General features: G+C 57.0%; 3 protein-coding genes across 5 annotated transcripts in view; 1 reads left to right on the forward strand and 2 right to left on the reverse strand.

Moving 5' to 3' along the window:
• Nucleotides 1–1,245: 1,245 nt before the first annotated feature.
• Nucleotides 1,246–3,261, reverse strand: C13H12orf76 (chromosome 13 C12orf76 homolog). The gene is made up of 2 exons (XM_074606160.1): nucleotides 3,083–3,261; nucleotides 1,246–2,930 (listed from the first exon to the last, which is right to left on the reverse strand). Exons 1-2 carry the CDS (start codon nucleotides 3,189–3,191, stop codon nucleotides 2,845–2,847), a joined length of 195 nt encoding a protein of 64 aa, XP_074462261.1. The 5' UTR covers nucleotides 3,192–3,261; the 3' UTR covers nucleotides 1,246–2,844.
• Nucleotides 3,262–5,535: 2,274 nt separating this feature from the next.
• On the reverse strand, nucleotides 5,536–13,179 carry LOC141750645 (sodium-dependent serotonin transporter-like). Its single transcript, XM_074606149.1, has 13 exons — nucleotides 12,960–13,179; nucleotides 11,169–11,303; nucleotides 10,784–11,003; nucleotides 10,343–10,481; nucleotides 9,906–10,040; nucleotides 9,152–9,255; nucleotides 8,770–8,897; nucleotides 8,377–8,489; nucleotides 7,854–7,985; nucleotides 7,604–7,703; nucleotides 7,307–7,407; nucleotides 6,087–6,254; nucleotides 5,536–5,616 (listed from the first exon to the last, which is right to left on the reverse strand). Exons 1-13 carry the CDS (start codon nucleotides 13,177–13,179, stop codon nucleotides 5,536–5,538), a joined length of 1,776 nt encoding a protein of 591 aa, XP_074462250.1.
• A 7,466-nt stretch (nucleotides 13,180–20,645) lies between these two features.
• The window catches only part of SGSM1 (small G protein signaling modulator 1), a 42,352-nt gene continuing 36,086 nt past the window's right edge, over nucleotides 20,646–26,911 (forward strand). For all 3 annotated transcript variants that reach the window (XM_074606125.1, XM_074606123.1, XM_074606124.1), the window contains exons 1-2: nucleotides 20,646–20,743; nucleotides 20,831–20,874. In XM_074606125.1, coding sequence (XP_074462226.1) covers nucleotides 20,725–20,743; nucleotides 20,831–20,874 — 63 coding nt within the window. In that variant the 5' untranslated portion in view covers nucleotides 20,646–20,724. The remainder of the gene's footprint in view (nucleotides 20,744–20,830; nucleotides 20,875–26,911) is intronic.

Consider the following 26,911-nt stretch of genomic DNA (forward strand, 5'->3'; position numbering starts at 1 on the left):
TTTTCAGGCTGCCTTTTTCTGGTTTTTGTAAACTAAATAATATTGAGCAGTTTCAGTTCAACTTCTGTTATGCTCCTGATTCTTGGTCTGGGACTGTAAAAAAAACTTGGGTGGTTTGGGGTTTCTTATTTTTGCTTTCTGTGACACTTGCATCATTCTGTCTAAACTAGAAGGCCCAGCTTCCCTGGAACAGCTACTGCTTTTCTCAAACCCTGGCTTACATCTTACACTCCGTGGGTGAAAAGTGTCCTCTGATCTTCTGTGTGTGCTGGAAGGCAAACCAAAGATGCTGCGTGATGTTACACTACGCCCATCAGTATTTTTTTCTAACGTGGTAACTGGAGTCTTTTTTAAGAATTCTCATCTGCCTCTTTGTACATTAAAGGTGACATTATCATCTATGAAAGTATCAGAGATAGTTCTGGTTTAGTCTGAAACAGACACCTAATCCCTGGAAACGCTTTTCTGACATTTTCAGGCAACCTTTGAGTCTCCCTGTTTGGCGAGGAGGGATCAGGACATACCGACTGTTCGAAGGCAATGAAAGGCAAAGACTCGGCCCCGCAGATTAGTTTCTGTATCTCCCTTTTTGTGAGTAATAGCAATAAGAGAAGATCAGCAGAGGGTCGCACACTATCTTTGATATTAGTGCTGAGGCTTCTGGATAAAAGCTGAGCCCAGCTTCTCTTTCCATGGAAGCTTGAGGCTTAGAGAGGAAAGCGGAAGCTCAAGACTTAGAAATATTTGGAGGTTAGTTCTAAAGCCATAACTAGCTTTTGAAGTTCTTTAAATTGATGCTGTTTTCCCAGGGCTGTTTGTATCTGTTCCTGAAAGTGAGACCAAGTCTGTGCTTCCTTGTGCTTTTGGACTGGTGTTTCAACGTGCAAGGATAATTCGTGATGTGCTTAACTGGGGAATCCTTCTTAACGCTGGCTGACTTGTGAGTCAAAACAGACCCTCCGTAGCTGAGCTTGACCTGTTCACGTCTGCGGGTGGCTGCACTATGGGTGCAGGATGAGCTGACAGTTTCAGTTTATTGTTAACAGCTCCTTACTAACAAACATCCATGAAAAGGGGGGCTTCGCCCAGCTGTTGGCGTCGCTGTCCTGTCCCTCGCCATTGGAAAGGGGGCAAGACCTGCAGGATGATGAGAGGTGGGAAGAGGGGAGTACCTCATCCCGTCGTACAGCTACAGCCGAGTTAATAACAAACAGAACATCCACGAATAAATAAAGGAGTCCTGGGTTGTTTACTTAGCTTTTTATTTGTACAAAGAGACAGAGCAGGGAGCAAAGAATGAACGCAAACAGGAACGCTGCTCCCGGGAACCTGGAGCTGTAGCTGCAAACTACACCATCCACCCCCCCCCCCGAACAGCACAGGCCGAGTTCTACACCAGAAGGACTGACAAAAATCAGTGATACAGGACTTGGTGATCAAAAAAAGGCTCAGAAAGCAATAGAACAGTGTTACCTTGCTTCCTCACTCGCGTTTCACTTAGATTAGTAACTGTTCTAGGCCAGCCTCCTACTGTCACAGTACTAACAGCAGCAAAGAAAATCCCCCGTCACAATGCGAGCGGTCAGCACCCTTGGAAACAAACTGAACAGAAAACATGTCAGATGCAGCACAAAGCTTTAGAGAACCGGTCAGCACAATTGTTCTGGAAGTTAACTTTTAAAATACTAAATAAATTACTAGCTGAAACACCCCTATGTTAAATATCAGAGTAATACTTACTAAGCAAAATCCAGTTACTACTCATAGCAGTGCAAAACGAAATAGCAGCATTCATATGCAAGTGTGATTTCAGTGTAAACACTTCAATTTGTTACTGAAAACGCACAGAGCTGGTCTGTCCGGAGCCGACACATGGCGTGCTTCCAGAGAGCCCCAGCCCAGCAGCCCCAGGCATCTGCCTGGCTTGTGGGCTTTGGGAGGCTCCTGTTTCCAGGTGGGCAGTAGCCCGTTTGGGAGCACAAATCCACCCGTGAGGAGATGAGTGTTCAGCACAAAGTGGAAACTCTCGCCTGTGACCCTGTAGGTAACGGGTTCAGCATGGCTGTTTTGGTGCGAGACCGCTTGTGGCTGTTTGGCTACGAGTTAAAGCAAATCACATCATGAACGACAACCCTGTCCCTGCACGGCCGCACCGGGGGCTGCTCACGCTTCGGTATTTCTGCACGTACCAGACCCCCACAGCTCTGCTTTCACCTTCGGACTATTTTTGAAGGCTGCTCAAGCATGGGGCTGAATTAACCAGAAAGCAAAGTTAGATGGTGGTGTCATCAAGTGCATGTGCTGGCTGGACAGACAGGGCTCTTGTTAGTCTAGCTGTGTTCTTGTGCCAAGCCAGGACGGCTCCTGGCACTGATGGGAACGGGCGTCGCGGCCAGTTGTGGTGCCGGCGCACCGGGGATGCTCGCCGGCGCACCGGGGATGCTCGCCGGCGCACCGGGGATGCTCGCCGGCGCACCGGGGATGCTCGCCGGCGCACCGGGGATGCTCGCCGGCACGCGGCGTCACATCATCACCGCCGAAACGCTGCATTTTGGGAGGATCCGTGCGTGGAACAGCCCCTGCTCGCACCCACCCGGGTTTGCAGCAGTGGCGGCTCCCGGGAGTCAGTTCGCCGAGGCCCGGGGGCTGATTTCCAGCCCCCAGCCGTACTGTCCTTGAAAGCGACGTCACGATGGAGCCACACACACGACATCGGGGCATCCCCCGCCGCTGGCGGGAGGCGGCGGGACGGGACGGGAGGGCGGGGGGGGGGAAGGGGGGGGCCGGCGGGGACCGGCAGCGCTTCTCCCCCGCCCCCCGCATCCCCCACCGGGTCCCGCTCCGCTACCGCCGCCGGACGGGCTTGTAGACGCAGACGGCCATGAGGATGATGGTGAGGAGCAGGGCGCTGAGGATGCTGCCCAGCAGCACTGCGGGAGGAGCACAGGTCAGGGTCTGAATGCACACACACACCCCCCCCGAGGCATTCCCCAAAATTAGCTTTAAAAAAAAAAAAGGGGGGAAAAACAAGCAGAAAGGCGCCCAAGGTGCGTAACCCGTCCCCCCCCTCCCCGCTCCTTACCCAGGTTCTGCTTCTGCAGCACGGCGTAGGGCCGGCTGCGCTCCGCCGCGCCCGGGGCCAGCAGGGCCACGACCGCCATCGCCCAGCCCCGCAGCGCCGACAGCACCATGGCGACCCCGCACACCCCCCGACCCCGGCCCCGCCGCCACCGGCCTTTGTGCGCCCGCCGCGGCCCGGCCCCTTCCTGCCCCGCCCCCGCCGCGCTCCGGCCTTCCGGGGGGACCGGGGGGACCGGGGGTGGGCGCTGCCCGTCGGGACCCGCCGGCCGCGGGTGCCCGGCCCGGGTGTCCCCGCACCCCCGTGTGCCCACGGTCTCTTCCCCGCACCCCCAGCCCCGTGTTCCCCCTTGGCCCCAGGTCCCCGACCCCCCATGAACCCCCCAGCCCCATGTTTCCCCCGAGCCCCGTGTGCCCCCCCTAGTCCCGTGTCCCCTTTAGCCCCATGTGCTTCCCCAGACCCATGTCCCCCCCAACCCCATGTGTCGGCCCCCCCATCCCCATGTGTTGTCCCTCCTAGCCCCATGTGCTCCCCAGGCTCTCTGTTCCCCCCAGCCTCATGTGTCCCCCGCCATCCCCCTGTGCTTCCCCAGCCCCATGTGTCCTCCCCCAGCTCCATGTCCCCCCAACCCCATGTGTCGGCCCCCCCATCCCCATGTGTTGTCCCCCCTAGCCCCATGTGTCCCCCCCCAGTCCCATGTGCTCCCCAGGCTCTCTGTTCCCCCCAGCCCCATGTGTCCCCCGCCATCCCCCTGTCCTTCCCCAAGTCCATGTGTCCTCCCCCAGCTCCATGTCTCCCCATCCCCATGTGTTGCCCCCCATCCCCATGTGTTGTCCCACCCAATCCCCATGTGCTCCCCAAGCTCTATGTTCCCCCAGCCTCATGTGTCCCCCGCCATCCCTGTGTGCTCCCCAAGCCCCGTGTCCCCTTCAGCCCAATGTGTCCCCCCGAGCCCCATGCGCTCCCCAAGCTCTATGTCCCCCCATCCCCACCTGTCATCCCCCCCAGCCCCATGTGTTCCCCACCAACCCCATATTTCCCCCCCAGCCCCATGTGCTCCCCCAGCCCCGTGTCCCCTTCAGCCCCATGTGTCCCCCCCCCAGCCCTGTGTCCCCCCTATCCCCGTGTGCTCCCCCAGCCCCATGTGCTCCCCCAGCCCCATGCCCACCCCCAGCCCTCGGCACCGGGAGCTGCTGGGAGGGGATGGTGAGGGGCCATGGCGGTAGATCAGCATGCGGCTGAGACACCGGCCAGGAGCTGCTGCTTTGCCTCCGCCATGGTGAACGTGGTGGGCGCTGGAAAGTGCTCAATGGGCCTAATGACTGCTGAGAAATGGTGAGGCCGCACTGGAAGCGATGTGACATCACTGGGGGGCCGTGACAGACGGCAGGTGGCTGGTTGACGCCAGCGCCGGGGCTGCTTTACCCTGACCCCCATACTTGGTTTTAAAATGAGATCTGTTAGGGTCTTCTTCAAATGCTGGAGGGCGATGCTTTTCTCGGATTTTTTTCCCTCTACCGGAATTTTGCTCTTTGCAACAGAAGGTGGTACCCAAAGGGGGTCTACAGGAAAGATGGGGAGGGACTTTATCAGGGAGTGTAATGATAGGACAAGGGGTAACAGTTTCAAACTGGAAGAGGGGAGATTTAGATGAGATCTCAGGAAGAAATTCTCTGCTGTGAGGGGGGTGAGCCCCTGGCCCAGGTTGCCCAGAGAAGCTGTGGCTGCCCCATCCCTGGAGGGGTTCAAGGCCAGGTTGGACGGGGCTTGGAGCAACCTGGGCTGGTGGGAGGTGTCCCTGCCCAGGGCAGGGGGTGGCACTGGGTGATCTTTAAGGTCCCTTCCAACCCAAACCGTTCTGTGATTGTATGATTTGTGTATCGTGACAGCAGCAGCCCCCCCAGCCCAGCCCCGTGCTCTCTGCCGCAGTGAACACAGCCCGGCGAGCTCTGGCTCCTCTCCCTCGCCTGGTCTCCTCACAACTGATACCACCTTTATTTTACACAGCACGGCTAAAGGCATGCACTGCTCACCCCAAAGCAATAATCCCTCCGCAGCTGTGCCGCCGTCTGCACCGGGAGTTGGGGTTTCACCTCCAAAACGGAGGAGTTTGGCCCTTACCTTCCAGCCCTGCGGGACTCAGTTCTCGTGTCCCTGTTCTCGGGGCTGAGAACCGGGTCCTGTTCTCCCTACTGTGGATCAGGGTTTTTTCCTGCCCGCAGCGAGAACGGGCTCCAGCATGTGCTGGCTGTGCCGCTTCCACCGAGATGCTCGGACACGCCGGGAGCCGGTGGCCGGGGAGCTGCCACCAGCACGTGCAGCCGCCGGGGGAGAGGCGAGGGGCCGGTTGCTGTGAGGAAGGTGACGGCAGCTTCTCTTCTGCCCGCCCTGTTGCTTTGTCGGGGCAGGAGCAGGAAGCCGAAGTAGTCTCTGCGTCCCCTGGATGTGCCGCCGGGCTACAGGACGGGTGACATGCACACCGCCTCTGCTTGGGGGTCTCGTGTGGTCTTCTCCGGCCGAATGCAGACGGCGAGGCGCTGCAGGGTGTGAGCAGGCAAAGAAAAAAAGGCAATGGGTTTCCTTCCCGCGCCTGGGTGCCGAAGCCGTCCCCGCCAGGATCTTGCTGGCTGCGGGGCCGGGGCTGTGTCAGCCTGCAGCAGACCGAAGCGGGCAGGGGGTGTCCCAAAAATGGGGTGAGAGGAGGGGTGACACCTGGGGACGGTCTCCTGCCTCCAGGGCCATGCTGACGCAGCCCCGCCACCTCCTGGCCCAGCCAAAATCACAGCTTCAGAAATACGACTGAAAACGATCAGGCCGTCGAGCCACGCTCCTCTCAGCCCTATTCCAAGCAGCTCCCCGGGCGTGATTTAATTGCCACGTGAACAAAGATGCTGAGGACACGTCATCCATCTGCCCAGCTCCCCGGTCTCCGGCTCTCCCCAGGCGGGGGTCCCTGCCCACCCCCAGCCCGCGCGGGGGCCCCAGGGCTGCCTGTCCCACTCCTGACCTGCTTGAGAGAGCCCGGCGTCCAGACAAGCTTGTACACCATGTAGAAGGGGATGCAGATGAAGGACGATGCTCCTATGAGGTACCCCACGGAGATGCTCCACTCGGGGTACTGATAGTCGAAGAGCGTCAGAGGCGGCTGGTCCAGGAGGGAGCTGATGACTATGAACTGTAATGAATGAAGCGGAGCCCCTGAGGGAAGGATGCTCCTGGGGCCAGACCACGGCAGGACGTGCCCCACTGCGGGCCACAGCAGGCACGGGGCAGTAGCCGGGCTGTACAGCCCCCAAAACCCACGCGCATGTGACGCGGGTGGCCAGGAAAGCTCTTTTGTGGCATCCCCAGTGGAGCAGCCCCGTTGGCTCCCCATGGGGAGCGGACCAGCCGACCAGCACTGGCGCCGACTCATCCCGTAGGTTGACGCCATCCGCGTCCCACTGCCACCGCTGCTTTCCCAACTGCGAAAGGCAAGCCTGGAGGTTGCGGTGACATTTCCCAGACTGCCACCCCTCGCTAGGTCTGGGCGGGGAGGTCCTCGTCTAACAAACCCCACCGAGACGGTGGCCGGCAAAGGCTGCACGTCCCCGTGCTGAAATGAAATCATTTGCTGTCTGCTTTGATTATAATACTTCTCTCTTAATAACCTGGGCAAAGCGCTTAGAGCCGTAATTAATCCTCACAAGGCCTCTTCTCCTGCAGATCCGGCGAGATTAGACCCCTCTGCCTCTGCAGACGGCAGCCTTTGAAGTGCCAGGGGAGCTGGCATTTCAAAGGGGACAGATCCGGCCTGGCGCGTGGTGCCGCAGTGCCGTCCCCACGCACGAGCACAGGACACCGCAGACCAGGGGGATGAAACAAGGCTGCACTTGTGCTTGTGTGAGCACCCAGCTCCCAGCTTTGCCCTGGAGCTGCAGAAGAGGCTGGAGAATGTACTTCCAGCTCCTTTTCTTGGTGAAACTCCCTGTCCCAGGGGCTGCGGGCAGCTTGTCGTTGCCCGTGGCCGGAGCAGCTGGGACGAGCTCCGACAGCCCTGGCCGGGACCCTGATCCAGCCTCCCGGCAGCTCCTTCACCCCGGGCAAATGAGAGGGGAACGATCAGCAGCGCGGGCACTCCGGGAGCTGGGCAGCAGCAGCAGCCGTGAGGGAAGAGCAGCTCCTCCGCGGGGGGCGTTCAGAGCAGGGTTGAGAACCCGCTCTTTAATTCGGGCTGTAGATACTCACGGCTAACAAGGCAGGGCTGATGGCCACCCAGCACACCTTCCAGAACACCCCCGGGGTGAAGCCGAGCATGGCTTTCACGTCGTGGGAGAACCTCTGTATCCCTGCCGGGGGAGAGAGCCGTCACGGCTCCGGAGACCCACGGAGGACATGGGTAGAGGGATGTGGGCATGACGCCTCCATGCCCCATCCCAGCCTCCTCGGGAGCCACACGTGTTTTTTCCCCCAAACCCCCTGGCATTTACACACGTGTGTAAGGTTAAATACAGGATGTTTTCCATCACAGAGGCAGTTTCTTACCGTAAAACCAGGAGACAGCTATCGTTTCCAGTAGCACCACTGCCAGGATTGAGCACCCAGCACCGAACTCCTCCAGCAGCTTCACCACGTAGGCTCCCCCCTGGAAGAGCACAGGGGAGGGGAGGGTGGCTGCAGACCCCGCGGGCATGCGGAGAACGTCTTCGGCAAAGTCCCGCAGCGGGGGGCTTGTTGGAGGAACAAGTAGGTGTGTGGTGGGGACAGGAGCAGAGTGGTGCCCGGTGGTACTCACGTAGGTGAGGGTGCTCAGGGAGCCCAGGAAACAGACTGTGATGAGGCCGAGGACGAAGAGCTCCCGTCGCCCGGCCAGCACCTGGGGGTACTCGTCCATCACGGCCGTGATCACGGCCTCCAAGCCCCCAAACTGCAAATGGAACGCCAGCGTGGGGTGGAGAAATGAGACGTGGGGACAGTCACGCACTTGGAGAAAACCTGCTCCCCCCAAGGCCCCTTCTGCCCATGAGCGGAGTGGGGACATCCCGTCCTGTTCCCTCCCTCCGGGGTGACCGTCCCCTCCAACGGGCTTTGGGGGAGGCCAGATCAGACCCACTGGAGACGACGATGCGGTGCTCCCTCCATTCCCGTGCTTGGAGGGCTTGAAGCCCTCCATCCCCATCTTGGAGCCCTCCTTCCTGAGGCCATAACTCCCCTTGTCACCCTGCTATTAGCCGTGGGACATGGCCATCCCAAGTCCCCGCTGAGGACATGGCCCCAGGCTGCAGATCTGTGCGGCTGTGCTCCGCAGAGGCACCTACCGTGCTGTCCAGCCCCAGCGTTATCATCATCAGGAAGAATATGATGGCAAAGAAAGTGGATCCCACCATGTTGGCGATTGCTTCAGGGTAGGTGATAAAAAGGAGGCTCGGCCCTAGGAGGGGACACTGGTTTGGTTTGCTGTTCCCTGGGTGCTGGTGGGAATGTGCTTGAGGAAGATGCCCCAAAGCCAGAGTAGCCGTGCCTGGCCCCGGATGAGATACAGGGACCGGACATCTCATTGCCCTCCGCTCTTGGGAACCACTGCCAGGCACAAGCCCCCGTGCCCCAGCAGACCCCAGGACCAGCCACCAGCCACCACGGGGACACGGAGCCCTGGGGCAGCTGGGCACCGCAGGGCCAGGATGGGGCAGTGACGCTGGAGGGAGACAAACCTTTATCTCTCGCGACATCCTCCACCTCCACGTCCCTCATCTCAGCCATGTAGCCCAGCACGGTGAAGATAACGAAGCCCGAGAGGAAGCTGGTGAGGCAGTTCACCGCGCTGGTGACAAGCGCGTCCCTGGAAGGCAGAAAGCAGGGAGACGTGTCCTGCGGCAGAATTTCCCCCCTCCAGTGCAGCTCTCACCCCGACTCAGCTGCTCTGGCCACCTGCACCCCGACCGGTTCCCTCGCCTGGCCCCGCACACCAAAACCACCAGTAAAATGGGGAAAGATGCTCAGCCTGCGGCCACGGAGCACAGGGATGTGGCTCCAGTACAGCCGTGGCTGGCGCAGCCCCCGTTCCCGCGGGGACCCATGGCTGTGGGAGCTCACCGGTAGCAGTTGTTGTGGAAATGGTTGTAACTGGCCAGAGCAAGGAGGACACCGAATCCAGGGCCCAAGGAGAAGAAAATCTGTGCAGCAGCATCAACCCAAACCTGTCAGGAGAAGCAACAGGCAGGCTGGAGAACAGGCAGGGGGTCCCCGGGGGCACGGACGGGGTCGGGAGGTGCCCCATGGCGTGCCCACTCCATGGTGTGCCCACCCCATGGCACAGGGATGGGGTCCTTGTTGGTACATGCCACCAAACCACCTCTCCTGCCTGCCTGTCCCCCCATGAGATGTCCCCAGGGCAGGGGACATGCTGCGGGACAGAGGGAGCTCGTTTCCCCCCTGGGGTCCTGCAGTAGCAGAATTAAGCAATGGCGTCTGTGCTCCCCCAGGCCTGGAGGGGGGACAAAGTCGAAGACCCCCGTCCTTACTCCTGCCCGGGAAGGTTTGTCATGGCAGCGAGGGCCTGATTACCTTTAATGAGAATTCTCAAGTGCTGCCTGGTAATTACCCACATGAAGCCCATTGTCAGGCCAGGGGGAGAAGACGGCACAAACAAAACCCAGCGGCAATGAGATGGGTGATCCAATTATAGATTTACATTTCCAAGAGCCTGTCCAGGGCATCTTGTTTCTGTAGGAACAGGGGCCCCATGGCCTGCCATGGGGCTAGACCCTGGGCAGGGGTGGGTGTCCGCGCTGGGGATGGGGTCTGGGTGCAGCCAGAGCCGGGGGGACACGTCCCACCGCACACTCACCGCGGTGCTCAGGAGCTTGCCCCAGTCCGGGCGCAGGTAGAAGACAACCCCTCTCCAGGCGCCGGGCAGGGTGGCCCCCCGCACCAGCAGGACGAGGAGGACGATGTAGGGCAGCGTGGCCGTCACCCACACCACCTGGAGAGAGGCAGCCCTCAGCCCCCGGCACCGGCAGAGCTGCTCCACCAAGCACACAAACCGCCTGTGTCGGCCATGGCCGGCTCGCTGGTGGCTGCCTGGGTGGCCCAGGGGCGCGGGGAGGAGGCGATATCCCATGTTTAAGCAGCCAGGTGAGCTGCAAGACCCCACCAGGTCTCAGTCCCTCCTGCCTGGCCCTGGCCATGGAGGGGGTGCTACGTGCTGGGCTGCGAGCCCCCACGTGCCCAGGGCTCCAGCATATCCATACCGGGCAGGGCTGGCGCTGGACATCTCTTTCTTACCTTCCCGGAGGTTTTCACCCCTTTCCACAGGCTGAAGTAGACGATGGTGAAGATGAGGAAGAGGCAGAGGAGCAGCTGCCAGTGGATCCCCCCGATGTCGTACAGCCCTCCGGATTTTTGGATCTCCAGGACCTTCCTCCTGCAGACAGGGATCCCCATGGCCGGGGAGGGGGTCTCAGCCCAGCGCGGTGCTGCTGGCTCTGCCCTTGCAGGCAGCCGGGGAGCGGGCTCAGCCCTCGGCGGGCAGTTCCATGCTCACCTCTCCCCTGGAGCGCAGGGCATGGTGGCCACGAGCCCCGCAAGAGCACCCCCACATGATGACCACGGGCAGTGGCGTACCTCCTCCCAGGCCCCCTGGTCCTGCTCCCCGCGCAGCAAACCCGAGTGCCTCCAGGGGGATGTGCCCCAGCTTAAACACTTCCTCCACATACGTGCACTTACGTATAAAACTCTTCGGCGGGGGACCTGGAGAAGTTGGTCCAGGTCACGTTGCTTCTCCCGAAGTAGTTGGTGCAGTCGGGCGTGTTCCAGGGGTTGTCGCAGCTCGCCCAGGGCAGGGTGCCCGAGAAGGACGAGTAGAAGTAATAGAGAGCCCAGGCGATGATGGTGTTGTAGTAGAAGGAGACGTACAGGCCGATGATGCAGATGGCAAAGCCGATGCCTGGGGAAAGAGAGGGGCAGACTCAGCAGCCTGCGCAGGTCCAGCCCTCCCCCTGTCCCATGGGACACGGCTGTGGGGCCGTGCTGGCTGTGGGGACCTGCACAGCCCCGCTCACCAACACTGCGCGGTCCCCAAGCCCGCGGTGGTGGTCTGGAGGTCTCTTACCTTTAAAGATGGGGCAGATGCGCTTCCAGATGGGGATGGCGCCCGTTCTGTGGAACTGCCCCAGGGCCAGCTCCATGTAGAAGAGAGGCACCCCTCCGAAAACAGCCATCAGCGTGTATGGGATGAGAAAGGCTCCTGCGGGGCGAGGAGCAGAGCGGCGGTGACCACTGCGGCCCCAGGCTGGCCAGTGAGCGCAGGCAGGCTGCGGATGGAGGGCTGCCGCTGCCACCCGTCCCGGCGCTGCAGGGATGTGTCACGGGGGAGCGTGGACGAGGGGTTGGGACGCGTGCTTGTAAGATGCTTTACAAATTATCTGTTCAGAGGGGTTCAGAGGTGTGAGGACCCTGCTCGGTGCCCCACCTGGGCTCTTGTGTCAGTCCCCACTGGCGTCCCAGCCTTCGCTGGGGAGGGATTGTTTTTCCGGGACAGTACAAAGAGCAATAGAAACCATCAGGGTACAGTGGATGGGACACCAAGCACCCCTCAGGCATTGAAGAGTTTTGGAGAAAATCCCACTGAATATGCATGGTCACCCCAAGACACAAGTAATTAACGCTGTAATCTGCATTATTCATAACAATGTCGTCTTTACCAGGGCTACACTTGTACCCCATGGAGCTTTTGGAACTGGAACTGTTCTCTGCGCTCGTCAGAATAGCCCTGTTGGCATTAGTTAATTTAACCCCCACGGCCCCTCTCTCGGAGGGCTCTCCACCACCAGCCCCTCAAGGGTTTCTCTTCTAGGAACATCTCCAGCTGCTGGGTGAGCCCCCCACCGGCCTGGATCAGTGCTCCCGCTCTGCGTGGCCCATGGCTGTCCTTTCCGAGAGCTGCTACTTGAACTTCTCACCCTCCCGCGTGCGTGGGGCGGGTGAGGAAAGCATCTGCCTGAACCACATCCAGGAAGAGTGGGGAAAGTTTGCTCCTGGTCCCACGGGAGTAAATCACAAATAACTGTGCTTCAGTGTGGGCACCTGGGATCCACGTTTTAGCCTTGAGTATGGTACTAATTATCTCCTTCTAATTTTCCCAAGCAGTAGAGGATGTTACCCAAACGCCGACTTTCGCAATTAAATCCACTGTGCTTTGGCAAACCGCACAAAATTTTCATTCCTCATTTTTAATTTCCACGCCAGGGGTTTTTCTGCTCTGCTCTATTTAAAGCAATTTATTTCCATGTCATTTACTCAATTTTTATTTTTATTTTTATTTCTTCACAGAGCTTTTGTATCTTAACTTGCTATTGACCTCTCACGGGAGGGGACACCCCCAGCCCTGTGCAGTGCGGGGACACACGGTCCCAGGGACCAGGGACGCTCTGCAGGGTCCAGCACTGCCGGCTGCGTGGCCGGGATCTGCGGCAAGCGGCCGGGATGCTTGGGAGGATTATTTTAAAAAGCGAGCCATCAGAAAAGGTTGCTTTCACAAAGTCACAAAATCACAAAAGGTACAAACCTCCCACCCCAAATTCGCAGATTTTTAATCCTTTTATGCAGTTTGGACCATGCGACTTTCCTCTTTGTGATCCTAGAGCTGCTACCGCGCTGGGGAAGGAGTGAATGACACGGGGGAAGGAGTGAATGGAGGAGGATTTTGAATGAAGAAAGACACAAAACAGAAAAGAGACAGATGTCAGGAGAAGTTGGGTTGGTCTCTAAACTGCCCTGTCTGGAGAGGAGCAGCCGGAGACAAAGAAAGAAAAGAAATGGCGAGTTTTTCATCCTCGGAAAGATGAAAAACAGATTTCTTTTCTTCAAGAGAAGACTTAAATAATCCCAGTGGACTCCTTACCCCCTCCGTTTTGGTAGCAGATGTAAGGGAACCTCCAGACGTTGCCCAGATCCACAGCGAATCCGATGACTGAGAGGAGGAAATCCATTTTTTTGCTCCACTTGTCCCTGGGGTGGGTTTGGGGTCCCCGGGGTGCGGGGCCGGCCGTGAGACCCATCTGGGGGACCGTGTCCTGCTGGGGAGGGCTGGCGGCGGGCGGCGGGCAGGGCTGCTCTGCCATCCTGCCGCCCCGGCAAATCCTGCAGGATTCAGGCTGAGTAACTTGGGGGACGGGAAGGATTTTTCTGTTGCTGATGACAGATCCGAGGAGGGGAGGGTCAGGCTGACTGCGCTTCCCCACCTCCCGCTGGAAACCCACAGCACCGAGAGCAGCCGGCAGAGAAACCCATCCTCTGATCAAAGGCAGGAGGGGGGAGAGCGGTTTTCCGAGCGCAGGGCTGAGGCGCGGGGACCAGCCTCACCGCGCGGGTTTCTGTCCCCTCTGCTCCCCGGGCGGGTGCGTTTTGGGGCTGGGGTTGTTGAAACAGAACTGTATTTGCACACAGAGGTGCTGCCCCTTCCTCCTGACATAGTTATTTCTTTCTCCTTGGTGTATTTTGTGATTACCGCTCTGCGAATGATGACACCAGACCCACCAAAGGAGGCGATGGCTCATTCTTGCAGAGGAAACCCTGCGGAGCGAGTGGGGCCTGGAAATACCCTCTGGCCAGGAGGCAAGTGCAGGGCACGTACTCGACCGGTGCTCGCCGTGGGCCCACCGGACCCCTGAGGGCTGGGGGCACCTCTGTGTGCTGCCGGGAGCCAGCAGCCCTCGCGCAGAGCTGCCCGGCTGGAGCCATCCCGCATCGCCCCGTCTGTCCTCACGGACCCGCTGGGTCCTTCTGTAGCCCGGGGGCACGAGTTGTCGCAAATAAACTGCTTGGAAGTGAAATAACTTTCACAGCCGCTGCCAGGGAGGGGACAGCAGCGTACCCAAAGCCATTGCCCTCCTCGGTTTGACAGTTTAGCAGCAAATTTTGTTGCAAGTGAGATGTGTGCGTGCAGGCAAGTCTCTGTGTCTTGCCACCGGTCACAACACAGGGGCTGGTGCTGAGCGAGCCCTTGCCCAGGGCCACCCGCTGTTCCCAGGGCTCCAGGGTGCTCCAGCACCGGCTTTTCCAGGCGCCTCATCTCTTATTACAAGAAACTACAGAAGAGATCAAACCGGGATCTGCGGATCTTAGGGTGGGGGTGAGCGGGTTGCTGTGACGACGTGACGCCAGTTGCCTGGCGTCTACCCGGCATGGGAAACCTCTGGACACTGTTAATCCTTCAGGAATATTCATGGAGACCCATTAGAAATGTCAAGTTAAAAACACTTCTTTTTTTTGGCGGGTATGTCTGGCGCTGGCTGCCGGGGCTGCTGGACCGGAGCAGCTCAGGGGGCTGATGCTGGTCCCCGGGTGGCCACCCCGGTGCTCTGGGTGGCTGCGGCGAGGGGGGCAGGATGGATTTAGCTGTGGTGGCACGGTCACCCTGGAGCAGGGACATGGCTCTGCCCGTGGACATCACCCCACTGGCTTCTCACCCTCACAGCGTGAGCACAAGAGTCCTGGGAAAGGGATTTTATTTTTGTCCTAACCAGCTACCCCTCCTGCATTTGGCTGCCCCCAACACCTTGCCGTGTGTCCCCAGGTGTCCCCTGACCCGCAGTGGGGACCCCAGCAGTGGGTGGCCAAACTGGGGTGCCCAGCCCCGAGCTGCCCCCTCCCAGTGATGGGCAGAGGGTCCCCTCCTGCTGTCGATCCCCCCGAGCTGTGCTCGGCACAGCTTCTCCCTCTCTGCTTGGGAAATTATCGTGCCTTTTAACACCTCTCTCATTTGAAAACGCAACAATTTTCTGCTTGTGTGTTTTCAAGGAGTGGCTGGTACCAGCTCTTTTCTCCGAGGGAAGGGGTTTACCTGGAGGCTGGTCCCACACGCTGGTCCCTGCGCTGAGTGGGGAGCAAGCGGAGGTCGGGGGGGTCCCGTCGTGGCCAGGCAGAGCCCCCCCTCCGTGAGCCCCATCTCCCCTAAGCTGAGACCTAGCACACAGGTGAGGGACAATTAATCTCCTGAGGGTTTATACGGGATTTGTGTCACTCCTGGGATTTGCAAAGCCATCAATTTCCATCGCAGTCATTAATTACACCACGGCTGTGGGTGCAGCCGTCGGACATTAAAGGCAAGGCTGTACTCAGCTGCTGGGGCGGGGGGGGACTGGCAGAGGGGCCACGGTTGGTCCCTTCTTAGGGATGAAGGTGAGAAATCCCCGCTGTGAGTGCGATCTGTCTGAGCAGCCTGCTGAGGGGGAGCAAGGTTTAATCCCCCCCACCGAGGACCATCTTAAGGGTATAAATGACAGAAGAGAGACAGCTGGTGCCATAGCAACTGTAAAAAAATAATAGCTCTTTCTCTGTAGCTGACCCTTCTTTTCTCCGGGTAGTTTACATGCAATGTGTATGTAAATGCAGTGTGCCGAGTGTGGAGACCCTCCTGCACCCGGGTCCTGCTGAGGAAGGCTCAGCCGATGGGCTCAGAGTCACTCCCAGCCCCGGCGGGAGGAGCTGGCTGCGCTGGCGGGGGGTGTGAGGGACGGTCTGCGGTGGTCCATGGGGAGCAGGTCCCCCCGCAGCATCCCTCAGCGCAGGACACCGGGCAGGGGCCACTTTCTGGGTGCGAAGCAGCAGCTGTTCAAACACCAGCATCTTTTTAAAACTAAGCTACTTGCTTTCCTGAAGAGCCTCTGCTTTTCTCCACGTTGATCTTTTAAATCATACGAGGTGGGCTTTGTGCTCGCACCTTGGGCTGAGCTGGGCATGCGGAAGGTGGCACCAGCCAGGCACGGCTGTAGCTGTGCCCACAACAGCTCCAAGCCCGGGCTGCACGGTGGTTTTGCAACACAGGGACGTGCAGCCTGCACGTTCCTGTCCGAAAGCTCCCTGCGCCGAGGCACCCACCGGTATCAGTTTCCCCGCACGCCAGTGCTGCTCCGCTCCCAGCCCATGTGCCGCAGCCGTCGGTTCGATGCCTCTGTTGCCGTTCCAGCATCCTCCATCCCTGACAGATCCCCCCTGGGGTCCTCGCTGGTGAATGAGCCGTGAATGCGCCCAGCGCTGCCCTCCCGCTCCCCCAGCTCCCACCTTCTCCTCGGGGCCCCCATTGCCCACCCGTGCCGCTGCCTCTCCGCACCGACCCGCTGATGCGGCTGCCTCTTCTCCAGCATCGAGTCAAGGCTGCCGCTGTCAAGTCAATAAAGAGAGAGCTTTGAAATCTCCATTTCTTTTTTTTTTAGAAGCTGCAAGCTGGAAAAACCATTGCAGGTTCTCGGGGCTGCTGGAGGTGGGAGGAGGGCAGAGGGCGAGGTGTCTTTCGGAGATGGTTTTCATTGCGAGGAGTTGTGCTCCCCAGACTCAGTCCCGGTGTTCTGGGGTCCTGCGAGCACCGGGCTCTCAGCAGGATCCCGGCTCTGCAACCTGCTGGAAAGATGAGTTTTCCCCAGAGTTTTGTTTATTCTGGTCACAGTTTCCCAGCCCCGGTGTGGGGAGCTGGCTGTGTTGCTCCAATCTGGCATGAGGCTCAGTGCGCTCATCAGTGACACACCAGATGGGGGAGTTTTCTGGGTAAAATGTTGTTATTTTGCCAATTATAGACAAATATTTTTGTCCATCGTCTGGCATTCAATTAGAAGCATTTCAGAGAGGAGGCTATGGAGACTACGTGGCATTTGAAGTAATACACAGCTGAAGTCAGGGATGCTGGATCCGAGCGTTCACTTTGGGACATGAAAAGGAAGGGGCAGCCGTCGGGCAGCTGCGACGGGGGTCTCTGCCTTTACCGCAGCTGATGCTCTGAAAGCCGGCTGGTCCCCTGCGCATCACCCATCGTGCTCTCTAAATACCTGCAACATCGCAGTCAGACACACTCTGTGCGCTCCCTTCATCAGTTTACTTTCCCTTTTTCTTGTTCTTTTCCTTACTCAAAGCACAAATCGCTCTAGATTTAAAATGTAGAGTTTTAAACCAGCTCAAATCAGATTTAAATTTGAATTTCCAACGAGATAGAAGTTACTTCTAAAGAGTGTGATTATTTGATTAGCAGATTGCTTTTATCCTACCTGCTCGTCCATGCAATGAAATGCAGAGGAGTGAATTGTGGTCTTAAAACAACTACCCTGTTTAAGCCGCAGAGGCAGCAGTGGGAAGTTTAATTTAATTAGCATGATACTCAGAGATGTAACTTAATCACATTAAGTATAGATCAACGTGCTCTCGTTTAAGCTTGCCAGACTTCAGAAAACAGGGACAAATCATCTCCCACCCATCTTTAATCCAGGGAGAAGCAGAATTTTCCAAGGAAAAGGAACCAAAAAGGCTTATGGAGAGCTTGTCCCTGTGCTTGTTTAAGCTAATTTTTCCCCAAACGAAGGTAACATATTAGTAATAGCTCCCACTCCCTGTATAGCACCGTTGTTCCTGGCGAGAAGGAAGACAAGGAAATCACTCGTCCCTCTCAAATGGCCTAAGCATGTCCTTACTTGGTACACGGTCCCACAGAAGTGCCGGCACCACCAACCCCGTGTTAGCCTGGAGTATCGCAGAGATTGACAGGAGTGAAGATTGTATAAAACCAGCATGGTTCATTAACAGGAATGAAAATGATCTTCCTGCTCCTCTGGGCTTCCCTCTGCCGGCGCTGTGCATTTGTGTCGGGCTCAGCAGGTGGTCACCGCTCTCCCGAGCTCCAGGAGGATCCCCTCGCCATCACCCCGCGGCCGCATCCTGCCGTCACGGGTATGGAGGCGACCAGGCAGTTTTTATCAGAGCACAAACACTACGGCAGAGCTGCCAAGGTGTTCCGGGTGCTGTAAAAGCTGCTTAGGTTCATCTCTGCCCTTAAAATAAGTGGGGTTTGTTTGTTTGTTGGGAAAAGCCCTAAAAGGGGTGTTTGGGCTCAGCTTGGACAGACCATGATTGAGATGCTAAACTGAACAATTCCTGATGTCCTCTGCCAGTCAAGAGGCAGGTCAATGTCTCCAACATCATTTTCACCTTAGCAAAAGTGAGAAACAGGCAGGACAAACTCACCTACCTGTCCGAGGCCAAGTTCAAAGCTTTGTCAGGCAGCCCAGGCTCTCCTGGCTGGCGGATGCTGTTGGTTTAAGTCAGACAGTCTCATCCTGGGCTGCAGCAGCTTTACAAAGACCAGAGGCGTGCAAGGCGCTGTGCGTGACACCTCTGCGCTGTGCCCTGGCTCCTCGGGAACCTGGCACCTTTTCCGTTTCAGCATCCCTACGCATGGCAAGCCACGGCTCTACGTGGTTCCAGCGACAGCTCAGGGTCAGGGGAGCGAGCAGGCTGTCTCTGCCCTTGGTAATTTGATTCACCGCTTATATCCGGCGGTGCTCCTACATGGTGTTTTATGAGGCCGTGATGCCTTCATTATGAGTGTTTATTAGCCTGTCTTAATTGACCGTTCAAGCCTGTACGACCTGCGGTCATCAATAAATGGCAGGTGGGGTGGCAGAGCAGCAGAGCTCGGTAGGAGCCGAGCGGGCTGACTGTGAGCACAGCCCGAGTCCCGGCCGGCTGTGGGGGTCTCAGGTCAGACCTGGAAAGCCCTGGGTTCCTGCCTCTTGGCACCTTCGGTCCTTCTCCTCCCGCACCCCACTTGGGACCCCATCCACAGGGCTGTCCAGGAACAGACCCCGGAGCAGGCTGCTGGGCAGAAGAGATGCAATGGTGCCACCTGGTGAGACCGGGCAGCCGGGCTCGCTGCCTCGGGGGTCCGCAGCTGGTCATTGCAGGGAGCAGAGCAGGGACAAACCAGGCGCAAGACCACCGACATGGCATGCCAAGTCCTGTGTCACTCGCAGGGGGCCCAACCTGAGGCCAGGGGTGACTCCCCGGGCTGAGATCAGCATCCCAAGGGTCGAGCCGACACTCAGCGACTGCAGGCAGGAGTTGTCACCCCCACCAGCGGCACCCAGAGCTGCCCAGGCTGGATTCCCACGGATCCCAGAGTCTTTCTGGGATCCATCTAGATCAGCGATCATATATACCCAAGCAAACCAGCCCTGTTGCTGCAGTTCAGTAACATTTACTCTGCCATCACCTCTGTTAACAGGGTATTTAGCAAGCAAATAAACAGCGAAAAGCAAATAGCATACAAGGAAATAGGTTTTCTCTACAGTGGATATGGCACAGGTATTCTCCTGGCCCCTGTGCCAGCAGCAAAGTACAGAAGGGGCCGAATTCTGATTAACCCCAAGTCCAGAGCTCCCTCCTGTTCTCCTGGCAGACGGACTCCCAGCACAGCTGTCAGAGGGCAGCCACCGCGATGGATGGTTCCTGCCGTCTTCAGGGCCACCCAGCACCAGCATGGAGCGCAGGGGTGGAAGAGGCAGCCCAGCTCCCAGTGCGGCAGCGGAGCAGCGCCCAGGGATGTGGGGCTGGTGGGACTGGGGACGTGCAAGATGCTGGGACCTTCCCTGCTCACTGTGCTGGGACTGGGTCCCTTCCCAAGCGATGGCAGCGAGGACCAGCCGTGGCCATGCTGGTGGCCAGCAGCCACGTGCTGGCGTGCAGCGTGGCCAGGCGCTGCTGCCCTCGCACTAATGCAGTTTGTAGTTATTGGAAACTGGACTGCGAAGGAGCCGGGATTCTGTTTCTATGGAAATGTCCTGGAACAGCAAACGAGGGAAGAGACAAACAGAAGACACGTTAATGGGCGCTGCTAGGCAGGGCTTTCTCTGAAGGGGCGGTGATTTCGATAGGAAGCGTCTCCTGTCAATATGTCTTCTCAGCTCGTTATCACTTTCCCGGCATGGGAGAGCCCACGGGAGCGTGCCACGATGGCGTGTGGCTGCCAGGACATTGTCACTTCGTACATCATGGAACTCCCAAACCCCCAAATGACGCTGGACACTGTGCCCTCCCCAGAGCGGCCCCGCATGCGGGGGCACACCGAGGGCTGCGGCCCTGTCCCCGTGTCACCCACCCCACGGATCGCCATCCCCCGGCACCCCAGGGGGTCAGGGTGTGCTGGGACCTGGCTGGGAAGGGGGGGTGTGTGTGTCCCAGTTGGGGGGTGCCTGGTGGTGGGGAGCCCCGGCTGTGGTCCCCACAGGGGGGCCAAGCCTAGTTGGGCTCTCCCCACTGAGGGGTTTTGCCCAGTTCAGCCCCCCCTTGATGGCCGTGGCCTGGCTGGGGTCCCCCCCCGAGGGTCTGTGCCCAGTTGGGATCCCCTTTTGATGGCTGGGGCCCGGTTGAGGCCCCTCCTTGGGGGTTGGGGCCTGGTTCAGACCCCCCCGAGGGTCTGTGCCTTGTTGGGGTCCCCCCTTGGTGGCTGGGGCCTGGCTGGTGTCCCCTAACCGGGGGGTCCGTGCCCGGTTGGGGCCCCCCTTGGTGGACAGGGGCCGGTTGGGGGTCACCCCCCCGAGGGCCTGTGCCCGGTTGAGGCCCCCCTTCATGGCCGGGGCCCGGCTGGGGTCCCCCCACCGAGCGTCCGTGCCCCGCTGGCGTCCCCCCTTGGTGGCTGGGGCCCGGTTGGGGGTCACCCCCTGAGGCCCGCCGGTTGCCGGGGCTGCCGGTGGCCCGTCCTCCCGGCGCCGGGCTCGGATTGGAGGCGGTGGCGGCGGCCACGCCCCGGCGGGCGCGGTTGGGCGGTGCGGCCCGTTCGGCCCGGCCCGGCCCTGCCGGGCGGCCCCACCGCCAGTCTGCCGGCGCTGCGGAGCGGAGGAGCGGCCATGGCGGCGGCACCGGCGGGTAGGGAGGGCGGGCGGCGGGGCCGGGGCCGGGGCCGGGGCCGGGGCCGCGGCCGCACTAACGGGTCTCTCCCCCTTCTCCCCACAGAGGCGGAGACCCGGCAGCGACTGCTGCGCACCGTCAAGAAGGAGGTGGGTGCGGGTCGTCGTCGTCGGCCCTTCCCGGGAGAAGCCCCTCGCCCCCGTCACGGCTCGGTGACCCCCCGTGATGGGCGGCGGGACCCTCCCCGGCGGGGAGCACCGGGCTCGCCTGCTCGCAGCATCCTGCAGCCGGTGCCGCTGCAGAGAATTTAACAGTTCCCGCCCCCCCCCCCCCCCCCCCAAAAATAAACCCCAACCCCGAGCAGGGCAGCGGGTGGTAGCGTGAGCCCAGCCCGCCCCGGTGGGCTCCGGCTGCCCCCCATTCCTGGGTCGGTGGAGGAGCATCGCCCCCGCAGCACCGGCGAATTTTGTCACTCCAGTGTCCTGCATCTTTTGCAAATTGCCTTTTCGTGTTGGGCGGAGCTGCCCTCGCGAGTTGGGATTTTCCGCAGGGGAAAAGGGGTGACTCGGGGTGCCGCTCGCCGTGGGAGCGGGGATGGGACGGGCCCCTCGTTGCAGCATAGCCCCTCTTGGTTCACCGGCGGCTGGGGAGCCCGGCAGCCGGCCAAGAAAATGGGGAACGTGCACATGTGTGTTCGTGTGGCCAGTGCCAAGCGATGGCGGTTTACGTCTGCCTGCTCTGGTCCCTCTCCTCGGGCATCTTTAACTCTTTGTCAGTTTATACTGCGTTTTATGCTGAGCTGCCTCAAGCTCCTTCTACCTGTGCGGAGTTTAGCGTTTATAATGCGTGTGGCATTAATGCAGTGAGCTGTTGGTGGGTGTAGACGGGGAGCTGAGAGTCCCACGGCTCTGCCACGTCGTCCCTGTGTCGCTTGTGCGTGGAGGTGGGCGGCGTGGGCCAGCGGCACCGTCTGGGCCACCCATCCATGGCTACAGAGTCTTAAGTGGCTAAATGTTGTGGGACCCGCTGCTGGGGATCCTGGACTTGCTCTGCCGTGTGGTGGAGCACTGGATCACTGTTATCATCTCCTGCCTGTGGTCTGTCCCCACAGGTCACCTCTCCTGGGATTTTGGAGGGTGCGATGTGTGACATTTTGTTTTTGGTCTTACAAGCATCTTGATAACCAGCTTTTGGGTTCTGGCAAGTGGAATGTCCCTGCTGGGAACACTGCCCGGAGCAAGGTGACCAAGACCCGTGGGTGGTAGGCCTGGAGAGGGTGACGGCGCAGTGTGTTTGGCTGTTCATCCAGACCGCTTCCCACCTTTAATCCTGTGCCGGGTGTGGTGGTAAGGAATACTACTTGTTGCCTTGGCAACAGCTATTAAACCAGAAAAAGGGTATGACATTTATTTAGCATCCTGGATAAAGCTGACATCTCATTATTACCGTCTGTCTGTGAGGACTCCTGAGTGGAGAGAGACAAAACAGCAGACTGCATGTCAACAGGGATGGGAGGCGAGGATTGCCCATCGGTGTGCCGGTTAAACCGCTCAGCTGGCAGACAGGAGCTTCCTTCTGGAGACCGCTGTGGCCTCCGCACGCTGTCACTGCACATGAGCATCTTCCATGCTGGCATTCAGTACCGGGCTTCTCTCCCTTTGCTCTTCCTCCAGGGGCTGCCTGCTGGAAGAAAGCGCAGCTTTCTTCTAGGCTGCCTAGGGGAAGAGAGCTGAGGGTTGTGACATGCCCTTTTGCTGGCTTTTGGTAGAATAAACATACTGTACGAGGGTTTGGTGAATGCAAGTAAAGGCTGAAGGAGAGAGGTGATGTATGGGGAAAGCCCTTCTGCCCTGGTGAAGTGCCACCAGCCGGTGCATCACGGTGCTGTGACGTGGGTGTTTGACACGGTCTGGTATCTCTCCAGCAGCCCTTTAGCAAGGGCAGTGCTGACGCAGAGCAGAGATTTTTTTTCTGGTGGTCTCGTTGCTTGGGGCATTGGTGAGGATGTGGGTTCTTTGTCCATGCAGGCACTGGGTGGTTGCGCTTTCCTTCAGGATTCTCCCAGCTCCGTGCCTGCTGGAAGCAGTGAGACCTGGCTGGGGCTTTGGTCCACCGAGGTGGGGTGTTTGTACACAGCCACACAGGTGGGTGAATTCTATGTCAGACCCCTGCTCTGCGCTCCCTCCACCTGTGTTTTGCTCTGTTAGGATTTAAAAACACCTGGGGAAACATGAGCCCATAGGTGAGGTAGTTCCTTATTTAGTGATGTCCCTGAAATTGGGAACTGGTGGGGCATTCTTCTGCTCGGTGCTCCCTGCTCATTAGGTCCATTTTCCTTTTGTTTTTTCTTCCTCTCCTAGACTGACTTTGGGATGTCAGGAGCTTGTGCAGACTTCAAGGAGTAGCAGAAAGGGCCAACTGTAGAAATCGCCTTTTTTTTTTTCTTTCCCCCCACTTCTGGAATTTCTACCTTTCACAAAGCTCCATATTCTTATTTTATTAGACCATGTCTGGTTTTGCTTCCGCCATGGCTGTGTGTGATCTGCTGAGGTCCTCGAGTGCAGGTGAGCTCCACTGGGACTGGGGACAGCCGTGGATCATGCTCGGGAAGCCACACAACATCTGCCATCCTAGAGGAATAAAATATTGTGAAGACAAGGTCTAATTAGACAAGGTAGATACATAGTAAACTGAAATTACCTGACGCACCACAACGAGCAAATGGACTTCGATATTTGGTTGTTGCCATTGTTAATGCATTTTTATTTTTAATAAGATTTGCAGGTTGAAATGAGTTGTGCTATCAACCGTCTTCCGCTCCATATGGTTATAATAAATCAAACTCTTCCTGAAAGCTGCAAAATGGACTATTTGTCAGCAGACTGCAGGGAAGGAGTGGAAACATGACTTTCTGAGGAATCCCGTTTCCTGTTACGCAGGATAAGAAGCATAACCAAATCCTTTCTGATTTTTTTAGAGCTTGTATCAGATGGAATGAAGCTGATTTAAAAACTCAGAGCCTGAAATATCCAGGTTTATAAGGGTGCTGGATTCTCAACTAAAAATATTCTTCTTGCAACCCATGCTCCTCCCCTTCTTTTGCAAGTTTCGTTTTTAACGGCGGAGAATCCTGTAGTATGTTTTTGACTACCTCCAGGTAATTGCACTACCTCCAGGTGTAGGCACCTGCATACAAAAAGCAGGTGTTCCCCATGAAATCCAGGCTGTATACTACACCATGCCTGGAAAATGAGGTGTGTGAAAAGCTGAATGGAATATGAAAGTAAACAGTCGCCTTGCTTATTCTTCTGCAACAACTTAGTTTATATTTAACTTGCCTCTCAGCAAGTAGCTTTAAGTCTTTTACTCATCAATAACTGCTATGTTTGTATTGAACATTTTGCTGCTTCTTAGAATTTTTTTTAAACCCGGTATTGATTGACCACAGCCCGCTTGCTTGCTGATGTCCTGCGGTCTTCTATCGGGTATATTGTTTATATTTTAAGAGCTTGAATGGCTGTCACTATGTAGCTGTTGACGAATTCCATCATCTTGTATCATAGGGACAACAGTCAGTCTCTCTTCCTCCCACCCTTTAAATGAAGTGCCCCCGCGACGCAGCCATGTTGTCTCGTTCGTGGCTAAGTAACACAGAGGGACTGGTAAGAGCAATATTTTTTGCAGCTTGGGTTTATTTTTCTGGAGCGTGTATGTATGCCTGCGGTTCCAAAATATCAGATTGCGGGTGTCGATGCCAGCTATTTCGTTCTGGATTGGTAGAAAATTGTAAATTAATTTAATGTTATTAGGAGTTGAAAAATTAATGTTGATAGCTTTAAATGTTCTCAAGGCCAATTTAAAAAAAAAAAAAAGAGCCTTTGTGTAGCTGTCAAAACTGTTCAGGCAAAATGAAGATGAGGATGATAAGCTGCAGGTTTGTGATGAAAGCTGCTGTTTGCAGAGGGACCTTCTGATGTCTCTCAAGCACCCAGGTCAGCCTTTTTCAAACGTTCCTATATCAAAAGTAAACAGATGGCTTTAATGCAGCATTTCTCGATTGCCTGCATCGATCTCTTCTGAAAAGAGTATTACTAATCGCTGGGGACCATTTTCTCTCCTTTCGAAGATAAAAGCGGTGGTGTGCAGAAGAGCTCTCGTACTCCAGAAACCCCTGGCTGGATCTTTCGTACCCAGAACAGGTTTCATGCCGCTTTCTTCCTTCCTTCATCTTCCTTCTCCGTGTTCAGGGAGACGAGATCTGTATGGCAGAGGAGCCTCCCTCCTCCCCACCTAGCCTCTCCTCTCTGCTGCCAAAATGTCATCTTCCTCTCCTTGTGGCGTCCTGGCTGTTGCCATGGAAATACCTGGTTTTGCACAGATTCAGGACTTCAAAGCAATTCGGGGCTGGAAGTTGCACCTGGTTTCGGTGCAAATCATGTCAGTCTTTGCCATGTTGCTAATTGAATCCAAAATGTTGGTCAGCGTAACATTTAGCGCTTCGGAAAACAGAAGCTCTGTGGTGTGATGGGCGCAGAACAAAACAGGGTAAAGCTTTGACATCAGGCGTTGAAAACAGAGAAATGACTAAAGTTTTTCCTGAAATGTTGCAGCGTCTTTATTGAGCATCTTACAGCTAACAGTACCAGCAGTGGCAACAGATGGCATGGAAATTTGCATTTGACAAGCACAACAGGAATAGAACCAGCTATAACATGATCTTAAGTGATCTTAAATTAGTGTTGCATGTGTGGAATCTTGGCCAAAAGTTGCTGCCCTTTGAGGAAAAGTGGTGCAAAATACTGTCACCAAATATACATCACTGAGATCATTTCTGTTTACCCCAGGGTACAATGCTGCATTATGGACCCTTCCCTTTAATGTCTTTTTGATTGCTTTTCCAGCAAACTGTCCAATTATTCAGAGTTTATGTGCATTAACACCTTCTCCCTCCTTACCCCCCCAAGGAAACTCAGCCCAGTTCCCAACCGTGGGCACGCGTGGTTCCTGGGGAAGGTCTGCTGGCTGGCCTGAAAATCCCACGTGTGTCACATGGACGATACCCCAGCTGCAGGAGGTGTTATGTTTTATTTAGTAACCGGTGATAAATAATTAAATAAGACCTTTCTAAAAGTCAAAGGTCTCAGTTGGTAGGACAGCGATCAATGTTTCTGTGGCAGCAAGAATATGGAGCTGCCGAACGGCTGTAAAGGCAAGTGCGTGTAAAGGGTCTGGTGCCATGCGAGCTGTCCCCGTGCTGTCCTCCGGCGGTGCAAGGGGACTGTGCGCTCTCTTGGTCCATCGAAATGGCTGGTGAGAGTCCCTGTAGTCTCTAGGTGTAAACAGTGCATGTACTCTGAAGCTAATCTTTTAACTGATTGGAGCACAATTAATTGGAATTATTTAATGGTCAGCTAGTGAGCTCTTAGATAAGTGGCAGAGCTGGGCTGCAACTTGTGATGGTGCTGGAAAAGTCTGTCTGGCACCTGGAATAATCAAAGTGTTTGTTGCTGGAAAGGTAAGAAACTGCATCTTGCAACACTGAGTTTGATAATGTGAATTTTATAAACATACAGCTAAAAATGATGATGTAGCTTTGTCGGCTAAAGCAAAAAGGCGGTAGGCAGACATTTCCTTTTCGCATGAGAAGGTAAATCTGGTTTGAGAGAGGTATTGGGCTGAGAAGTTCTGCTTTAGCTAAAAAGGTGACTTTTAGCTGCAGTGCAGGTGGTGCGATTGGATATACTGGTGTCTCTATTCACCATCCCCAGCGCGCTGTGCCCCACAGAGACGTCTGTGAGCACCGGCGTGGACAGTCCAGAAGTAGAGGACTTGGGGTAATGCCTTTGTGTCCTAGAGCTGGACACTGAGCCACCTTTGGTACACGCCAACCTACAAGCCAGGGGCAAAAACCAGCCTCGCCAGGAAATGTTAGCTGGGTGACCTGGTGACAAAGCCCTGCAGTGTGACCGCTGGAGCCGCGGCGCAGGTGAATTGTGTTTGTCCTTGCGAATACAAACATGCCTGGGATTGTCTTAATATTGCGTCTGCTTCGCTAAGTGATCCTTTAGCATTTTATAATACCTGAGAAGTGATAATACCATAGCGCTACACGGACAAGTCTTACACAGGGTATGGGAAACGGCTTCCTGTTGGGCTTGACCAGAGCTTATTCCTGGAAAGAGACCT

The sequence above is a fragment of the Larus michahellis genome, chromosome 13, assembly GCF_964199755.1.
Source record: "Larus michahellis chromosome 13, bLarMic1.1, whole genome shotgun sequence".
Taxonomy (NCBI): domain Eukaryota; kingdom Metazoa; phylum Chordata; class Aves; order Charadriiformes; family Laridae; genus Larus; species Larus michahellis.